The following is a 10,218-nucleotide window of genomic DNA, read 5'->3' on the forward strand; positions in this document are numbered from 1 at the left end:
GCAAAATTTCCTCTAAATGAATGAAAATAAAACGGAAGTCATTATCTTTAGCCCTACTTCTTCCGCTAATTAAACTGGAAGCCACTTAGGCTCTCTGACAGCAAAAATTCATCATGATGTCAGGAATCTGGATATCATCTTTGAGTCATCACTAAGTGTTGATAAACAAATCTCCACAGTGATAAAAGTCCAGCTTCTACCAACTGAGGCAAATCTCAAAAGTAAAATCCTCTCTTTCACAGAAGGATTTAGAAATAGTGATTCGTGCTTTTATTAAATCTCAATTAGATTATTGCAGTTCCCTATGCGGGATTGGCTAAATCTGTCCTATTCAACTGGTTCAAAATACATAGCATATCTCACCTATTCTGGACTCACTCTACTTTCCTCAGTTGAGATTTCTGATTGATTTTAAAGTTTTATCGTTTGTTTCTATAGCATCACATGTTTTCGCCCTAAAATACATCTACGACCTCCTTCATCCCCTCTCGGGAATGATGGCTTAGAGGTTATCTGCTCAACTACTCCTTGCAGTCCCAAAATCACGGCTGACGTCTCTAGGGGTGACGGGGCTTTTTTAGTTGCTATACTTCGAGGCTTTGGAGCGATCTGCTGTACCACATTAGATCATCTCCTTCTATTGAGGTTTTTAAGACTCGATTAAAAAACACTTTTTCTCTTTCTCCTTTCACTGTGGGCAATGTCGTCAGGATGGGGAGATTGGAAATGAAATAGTCATTAACAAACTGATTTACATAATTGCTTGATTTAAGGTAGTCTTATATGTTCTTTTGTACAGCACTTTAACTTCTGTTGTTTTTCAATGTACTTTCATAAATAAATTTGACTTGACTTCACTTGACTTGTTCCCCGCATTAACCATCGGGCGATAGACGCGTTATGCTGCGAGCCTCTGAACTTGCATTTGCACCGGCCGCGCGTAAGCAATCCCTGCCTGAATTAACAAAGTTTCAGCGCACAGCACATTTGGGGGGTTGTCGGGATCACGGAAATCTCATATATTATTATTATTATTATTATTATTATTATTATTATTATTATTATAAGTAGTAGTAGTAGTAGAAGAAGAAGATTATTAGATTGTGTCTGGAGGCATGGTGGCAAAGAGGTGAGGGTAAGTGCCTCAAAGACTCAAAAATAACTTGATGGATCTACTTAAAATTATTTTACAGTGTTCAAATTAACTGAATTACGTCAATCTAATGCAAACAAAAGTGTTGATCTAACATTTAACATTTATTACTGGAATGTATGAAATATAATAAGCTGTTGGATATACAACATACATAATAAAATTACTTGATATATTCATAAAACATGTAGATTTAATGTACAGTACAACAATAACATACTTAAGATTTTTTAGTGGCCTTTCTGAACAAACTTCACAAGTCAGGCCAGTACCAAGTATGATTAATGTATTAAGAAAACATCACTTCTTCATATGAAGAGGGCTCACATGCTGCTGTGATGTATAGTCTGCCATTTCTTTGGCTGATTACTGAAGACACATGAGTCCAAAGCCACTTACACAACCACACAAATCTTTGGCAATTAAAACTATATTGTTATGCACAAAGAATCACCTATCTGCACAAATAATGGAGTTCATCAAAACTCTCCATTATCATTATAAAAAGGGTACTGCCTTAAAGCAACTTAACTATCCTTATGCAAATGAGACTTTTTAAAGTAAATATCTGAAATAGTTCACATTCTGAAAAAAAAATTTCAAAAAATAGCACTCTGCACAAGCCATTTTCTACCCCTTTTTCAAAATGGGGGGTTACTGGTCCACCTGGCAAAGTGGCTGTGTGATGGACCAATGTGATTGGTGATTCTGTGACAATTAGATTACATAAAATATGATATCCAACAAAGTTATGTCCACTGTATTAGAAACAAATATGCTTATTGTAATTTGAATAGATTTAAAATCACTGTGTAAAACGTTCCCCAAAATGACCTTCTTGGCCTATGCTCTTATCCAAGGTGAATTACAGCATTTGAGATACAATTCGTTACCTTTCTTTTGTTGTCCCAGTTGGAGCACAGGCAGCTGAAGTGACTTGCTCAAGGTCACACAGTGTCAGTGACAGGATATGAACCCACAGCTTCAGGGCCTGAAATCCAAAGCCTTAAAAAAACACACATTTTGAGTTAAGCCAACCTAAGGTAATACCAACATATTAATTCTGTGTTTGGTGTTGTTATTTAAAGCAATGAAATTCATTTATGTGGTTTCCACATAAATTACACATGTATGTCTAACTGTGGCACCCAAAGATTTTGCATTAGTCATATTAGAAAAGAATAGGGAAAGCCTAAAAATATGCACCTTTTGCAGTAAACTCAAGTTGTGTGTGTAATAGCAACACACCCCAGGAGTCATGCAGCTTCCTCCATGTCACTTTCTGTGTGCCGCTTGCTTGTTCTATGGGGATCGGTGTGCTCTGATTTGCTCTCAAAGACCTGCAGGTTAATTTTATTTTTTGTCTGTCAGTTGGACAGATACAAAAAAGAGAGAGAATCTGCATCACAGATCTGCATCACAACCAGGGTTAAATACTATTTGCACTTGAACTGAGTGGCTGTTCTGCAAAAACATTCAAACATATCGAAGATGTCAGTGTTATAGAATATGAATTGTTAAGACAAAATGAAAGTAAGTGCAGCTTTGCTTTGCATTGAACTGACATGCCATCCAGAGGTGAATTCTGCACTGAAGTGAACTGTTTAAGGGAACTTCAGATTTCTGATCCATACACTACCTGTCAAATGTTTGGACACACCCAGAAATGTTCATGTTTTTGATAGAAATTGATGCCTTTTTATTAATATACCATTAAACTGATTTAAAAATACAACCAAGATATTAGTAGTGCTGCTAATTGGTATTACTGCTTGAAATGATGGATTTTTAATTTATTATTCACTTATGACTGCAAAGCCTCATTTTCAGCAGCCATTCATTCACTGTCCTAAAATGAATAAACTGCTTTCTTGTTCTTTAGTAATCCTGGATTACTGTTGCTACACCACTCACGCCTGTTATTCAGATGCTCCCGTGGTACTTATTGTATACATTCTCAAAACCTTCACATCCTTCACCATCAATGAAAACCAGGGGCATAGTGGGCTTGACTCTTCTGAAGTCTACAATTAGTTCCTTTGTTTTATTGATGTTGAGGTGTAGTTGGTTCAGTTTGCATCATTCAACAAAGTCCTCCACTAGTGTTCTGTATTCATTCTCTTGACCACCATTGATACACCCAACTATGGCTGTGTCATGGGAAAATTTCTGCAGATACAGAAAAGAGACATAGTTTTACATCTAAAGTTTGAGATGTGAAAGAGAATCAGTCCAGTTCCCCGTGGCACCCCTGTGCTACTCATGGCCTTGTCCGATACGCAGTTCTTAAGCTTCACAAACTATAGACTACCAGCTAAGCAGTCCATGATTCAGGACACTATGATAGCATCAACCCACAGTGAACAGAGCTACCCTTTCTGGCATTTTAGGGGAGGTCTGGTGGTGCATCTAGTAACCTTACTGTGTGAGAGCTCATAAACCCCTGGTTTAATCTCCACATTTGTGTGCAGTTTGCATGTTCTTCCCATTTTAGTGAAGTGACTCCCTCAACCACAGGACACGAAGCAATCAGATTAACTGTCATCCTATTCCAATGTAACTCTTTTATTTGGTGCTGCTAGGAAAGGCTCAAACTCCATGTAACCTAGAAATGAACACCACAAGCTCAGTAAATGGAGTAACAAATGAATGGATACTCAGAATGTTTTTGGATGCCAAGTTTGTTTTAATGTTTTTAGTATGCATCTGCCATTTACTGCCAGTATGGACTGCAGCTTCCTAGCAACCAGTCAAGAAAGGAGAATAAACGGGTGCCATACTATTGTTAAACCTACTCAATCCATTTCAGGGTCACTGGGGGTTGAAGTCTATCACATCAGTACTAGGCATAAGTCAGCAAGGTGACAGTCCATTTCAGGGCACATTCACACGTCCACACTCACATTGGAGTAATAATGAATTACTAGTAATCCTAACCTCCACATCTTGGAGAGGAAACCAGTGCCAACAAGAAGAGAATGTGCAAACTCAACACTGACAATGAAATGAGTTGAGGCATGAGATTAAAACCCAGGACACTCGACCCTTGTTAACTTCTGTGCCATTGTGATGCCCTTATTCAGAAGTATAAATGTGGTGTGCTGGTGTCCTACAGCCATGGGTTCAACAACTTGTGTGGATCCTGTACATTCTCCTCAAATATGTGGCTTTTCTCCTGGACAAGCCCTTTTCCTCCCATAGTTCTCTGTTAGGTAATTTGTCAGCACAAATTTGGTTACCCTACAATTAATGGGGACCAGTTCAAGTTTGTATTTTTCTTTGCATCCAGTGCTTCTGGGAAAGGTTACCCTGATTTGATGAAGTAAGTACAGAAAATGGATAAATGGTTGTTTAATATCAAGTATCTCTTATGAGCACAGACAAGCCTCAAGATAAAGACTGGAATATCAGTAAATGTACTGCATGATTGCAAATTTGGAAGTTACACAGCTCTTTGTAAATTCTAAAAGTAATTCTGTGATGTTTTCCACTTGTTCTTGCAGCCGCTCAACTCAACTTAACTATGCCCTCTGTGGACACGAGAGCTGCGATCCGACCCTACGCTTTCCTTCTGCTGACTCTCATTGGCATTCCATCCAACCTGGCTATCTGCTTCGCCTTCTTACGTGCCTTACGCAATGACAGCAAGCTTTTGACAGCAGATATCATCCTTTGTCACCTCACCTTTGCTAACCTGATGCTGGGCTTCACCCGTGGGATTCCCCAGACACTGCACTCATTTGGCTATAAGCTGATGTTTAGTGACCTTGGTTGTAAATTGATCATCTTGTCTTTCCGCTCCTTCAGGGGCCTCTCCATCAGTTTAACATGCCTGCTGAGTACATATCAGGCTGTGGTGATCTCGCCTGCTTCCTCTAAGCTTGACCCACTGAAGCTACAAATTCCAAGATTCCTGATGCATACAGTTATAATTCTGTACATGCTCTATTTTGTGTCGTGCACCAGTATTGCAATCCATGGCGTTGCGAGCCTCGTCAACAACACTATGCCTCCATATACATTTAATATTGAGTTCTGCTATGTCACCTTGCACACTTTCGTGGCATTCTTCGGGACAGGCATAGCGGTCATGATGAGAGATCTTGTGTTTATAGTGCTGATGACCATCATGAGTGGGTACATCCTGCTCCTTCTTTACCGTCACAGCAAGAAGGTGAAGAGCATCCGATCATCAGATCGAACACAACTAGGAGCCCGAGCCCAATTGAAAGCATCACGTGCTGTGGTCACTCTCGTCACTATCTATGTGGTCTTTTTTGGTATTGATGGCATCATGTGGCTGTACTCAATCTCCGGTGTGTGGGTGGAACCTCTCATTACTGATATTAGAATATACTTCACCATGCTATATAGTTCAGTGTGCCCCATTGTGATCATCGCCACTAATCCCAAGGTTCAGGCCAAACTTCAGGTCTACATGCCAGACAGGACTACTCATTCAGTGAACACTCTCTGTAAATAAAGGAATATGCTTTATTTCAAATACTAACTACCATTATTAGAGTAAGTGGACCGTCTTTATTAGCAATGACAAAACAATTTGTTAAATTTGCAGCAAAAGCTGGTGTTTCATTTCACGAAAAAAATTTGGAACTATTACAGTGAAATTTGTGCCTTTGATGCAAAAAAACGTGTTTCCATGCATTAATTCTGCATGCATTTGCCTCTCATTTAGTATTTAAATAAATATCTTTAGTGAAGAAAGATCACAAGAGTAATTTCTTGTCTTATGTGTAGAGATTTTGTTGAGACTTCTTCAGGTAGTACGATCTCCACCTTTCCAATTATGATGACAGACTTGGTGATTGCAATCCTAAAGATGCATTGCAGACAGAATAGAAAATCTGAAGTTTCACAACACTTGTGGAGTGTGTCTCCTCAAAGTTTTTATTGGGAAATCAAGAAAACAGGAAAGACCATAACAAAAGCTTCTATTGGTCTTCATAACACTTACAAAACATCAGTAAATCAGGTATTCATCTCTGTGCAGTGTCGCATATTGACATGATGGGAAAATGTCTTGTTAATATGAAGGATTCACAGGTCTTATACTAAATATGTAACATCTTCTTTAAAAGTAAATGATTAATAGATGCATATTGGCAGTACCTAAATTAAAGTGTTGCTAAAGCACAAGTATGCTTTTAGAAAATATGAACACCCTACTTTATATTTATATTTGGAATGAAGGATAGTGTTAAGGGCCCCACAAGTGGGCCACAGCAACAAAAATGACAAAGTAGCAAATCCTGAAATGTATGTGAGCTTCACCTCCACCAGAGGATGAGCTACGTTAACCAGGTCTGGAACTAAACTCCAATGGCCTTCAATGGTAATGTAATCCGGATCTTTCGCCCTGAATTCTTGTATCTGTGGAACAGGTAAAGTGGAGCAGTAATGAAAGCACAGCACTTTCAGTCTGTTGTCTAAGTTGCGTCTCTTTATTTACATTCAATAAAGTCATGACAACCCTGCATATATATTTCAATATTTTATATTCACATTCTCCGGTGTCTTCCCTCTTCTTTCCACCAAGAATCTCAATAAACAGGATCACATATACATACCCATGTGCATACTTTAAGTTATCCCTGGCCGCTAGGGTAATAAAGAAAAAGATGACAGAAAAACTGTATTTAAAGCAACCAATGTCCTGTATTAGATCAAATGCAGAGACACAAATAGTTTATTCATTATAGAACTCTTTTTTTAAAAACATTTCTAAAGGTATGAAACAACAGCATTAAGCATTACCCAAAAACCTTCAATGCTACTCTTATCATATTACAAATACTTTCATAAACTAACTGTTTTATATTCATTCATGTATAACAAAATACAGCAGTAACCATTCATCACAAACATCTCAGCCATTCTATAACTTATTTACACCTAATACAGTTTACAAAATATACATTTAACAAGAGTACCAAGTGTTTAGGAGCCGAGCAACTATTTAAAAAGCCACACTCTTGTCTGGGTAGTGATCCACAGCACCGCCGTCTATATGAAGCGCAGAGGCGGTCTTTGCAACTGAGCAGCTTGCCGCCCGCATTTAGCGAGTTTGCGTCTCTGTAGCAGTGCTTATGTTACTACTGTAACATTCTGACTCTCAGTTAAAAGGTTAAATCTTTGAATGTATTGTATACTAACCAGAGGAATAGGTAAAAGTGGAGCAACAATGAAAGTACACTGCTTTCAGTTCGTTGTCCAAGTTGAATCTTGAGGGGCGGGCAGAAGTTCATCCCTTTACTGCAACCCTGACAGAACCACTTCAGTATAAAACACATTCCTACTGTTTACTGCTCCATTCCACACTCCATTTTCATGGCCCACTCTATAACAGGAACCCATTGTTTCCCAAATAGCATAACTTTTTTGTGTGTGTGCGCCACAATAGCATGATACTAAGTCAAATATGTTTAATTCAATAGCACAAAAAATAACAAGTGATGTCTGGACAGGGTGCCACGGTGGCGCAGTGGTAGCGCTGCTGCCTCGCAGTTAGGAGACCCGGGTTCGCTTCCTGGGTCCTCCCTGCGTGGAGTTTGCATGTTCTCCCCGTGTCTGCTTGGGTTTCCTCCGGGCGCTCCGGTTTCCTCCCACAATCCAAAGACATGCAGGTTAGGTGGATTGGCGATTCTAAATTGGCCCTAGTGTGTGTTTGTGTGTGTCCTGCGGTGGGTTGGCACCCTGCCTAGGATTGGTTCCTGCCTTGTGCCCTGTGTTGGCTGGGATTGGCTCCAGCAGACCCCCATGACCATGTATTCGGATTCAACGGGTTAGAAAATGGATGGTTGGATGGATGTCTGGACATATTTATAATGCATACTGTAAGTCATAGAAAAATATGGATAAACATACAGCACATTTGACCATTGCTTTTAATTAAATGATGAAGAATCAGTGTCCATCAAGAAAACACCTGACTGCCAGTTCAGAAAGTGTGCATTGAGAGATGCTGCTCTACTCGAGGCATGGAGCTGACCGGGATCATCACAGGAACACTCACACTATACCCAATCATTCAATGCCTTTGGTTCCACTTTGAATTCAACTCCATTAAAATATCACACAGCACAATTGCACCTTGTCCGTGTTGCCTGTTGACTCATCAATGGCCAGGAATATGAGCACGACATACAGCACATGCAGCTGACAGAGTTATCTATTTTACACATTCAATAACATAATCACTATAGACTTCAAACAGACTGCTTGTAATACCATCTTTTAATACCTAAGAATCACTGAAAGCTTTATTGTGCAAAGCCAGTCTACATGTAGCTTGGAGGTATTATTTGTTGCTTGTTTTTGCTGAGTTAGTGAATGGCTGTGCGTTTTTCTACCGTGATCATAGCGTACTTTAAAGAACTCATTTTTCCTGTGTTGAGCTTTAATGTGGTGGATGAGATCTATTGAAGATGTCATGCCTCTGAAGCAAGAGCAGTACTTGGGGGAGGCAAGTGGGGTGACCTAAGGGGGCCCCGCTTTTGTGTTCTGCATGTCCTGTTCGAGCAGATTTGTCATATTACATTCTCCAGTATATTTTCTGTATATTTGAGATGGTTCCCTCTTCAAGGTCAAATTCCATACATGTAAGTCTTTGAAAACATTCCGTAGTTCACCTTCATCACCTGACAGGGTCGCCAGTATAATCCCTTCCTAAAATAGGTACAGCTCATTAGTCACTGGGTTGGCTTCTGTTTTGACTTGGGAACAACTGATGGCTTATCAGTTATGAGTCATTTGAGTCCGGAGAGCCTGCCATAGTTTCTTAGTCGAGAGTTTGGTTCAGTTTGCTACAGTAGGTATAGTTGAAACAGAGCGAGAAGTGTTTGGTAGTGGAACGTGCAGCAACGTTTGATTACTGGTTTAGCCATATCGCTGTCGACGCCATGAGTAGAAGAGATTGTGACACATTTTTTAATAGATTATAAAATTATATTTTGATAAAGTCTGCATGTTATCTTGCAAACATTTAGCTGAATAGTGCAAGGAGAAAATCCAGTGCATGTTAACATTATTTTTATTAAATTTGCTTGCAGATTTACACAGTCCACATATACTGGTAACAGCATTTGACGTAACAGGCCCTGCATACCACTAAGGATGCCTCTGCTCTGAAGATATTGGTGTCTCTCATTGTACTTATTATGAGAGTGACTGTTTCATGGCGGATTAGACAGCTCTACTGGGCATGTTTGGATTATGGTATTGTTAAAACAAACCTTTGAGTGCCTATTTCATTAAAATGACAAATTGTGGGATCAATTTTCCTTGTAACACATTTTGACAAAGGCAGTTTTTCATACCTTGTTTTGATAGCAAAGTAGCAAATGAAAGTCCTTAATGTGACCTCAGGGGTAATGCCTTGTGGTTTCTTTTCAGCACATTGTCATCCTGGAGGACCCTTATAAAGTATAAAGAAGCAAAATCAGCAACGGCAGGACTGTGTAGTTTAGATATTTGCAGCAATGCCCTTTAAAATTCTTGTGATTAAATATGGTGAGAAAAATCATTAAAATTTGCTATTTGTTGAAAAGCAGACATTAAGTAGTTACTTGAAATTGTCAGTCTACGAATTTTTTTTGGGATTTTGACTCTTTATTATCAGAGATGTGAAGGCACACTGCCATCTCAGAAAGCACAGGTGAGTTCCATAGTGTCATGAAGTAAAACAAAATTTCTGACACAATATTAGTGCAACATACCTAGGTTAGTGCCAATCACATTACTAAATGACAGATAGGCCCAGGTCTCTCATGGCAGAAAGGGGTACAGGCAGAAAGCAACCATAGACTTGGATAAATGACCTTTATGGGATCACACACACACACACACACACACGCACACGCACACACACACACACACACACACACACATCTCCTCATACTAGACAGATTCAGGACCACTGATTAAACTGACCTGCATGTCTTTGGCAAGTGGGATGAAATCCAGAGGCAAAAAAAAAAACATACCAAAATGCATACAGAGACAAGCAGAACATGCAGACTCTTTACCTCACCTCCCACCTATTTCTA

General features: G+C 39.3%; 1 protein-coding gene across 1 annotated transcript; it reads left to right on the top strand.

Moving 5' to 3' along the window:
• The first annotated feature begins 4,676 nt into the window (after window positions 1-4,676).
• On the top strand, window positions 4,677-5,636 carry LOC120519553 (olfactory receptor class A-like protein 1). Its single transcript, XM_039742505.1, has one exon. The coding sequence runs from the start codon at window positions 4,677-4,679 to the stop codon at window positions 5,634-5,636; it is 960 nt and encodes a 319-aa protein (XP_039598439.1).
• The last annotated feature ends 4,582 nt before the right edge of the window (window positions 5,637-10,218 follow it).

This window comes from Polypterus senegalus, unplaced genomic scaffold, assembly GCF_016835505.1.
Source record: "Polypterus senegalus isolate Bchr_013 unplaced genomic scaffold, ASM1683550v1 scaffold_3171, whole genome shotgun sequence".
Lineage (NCBI taxonomy): Eukaryota > Metazoa > Chordata > Cladistia > Polypteriformes > Polypteridae > Polypterus > Polypterus senegalus.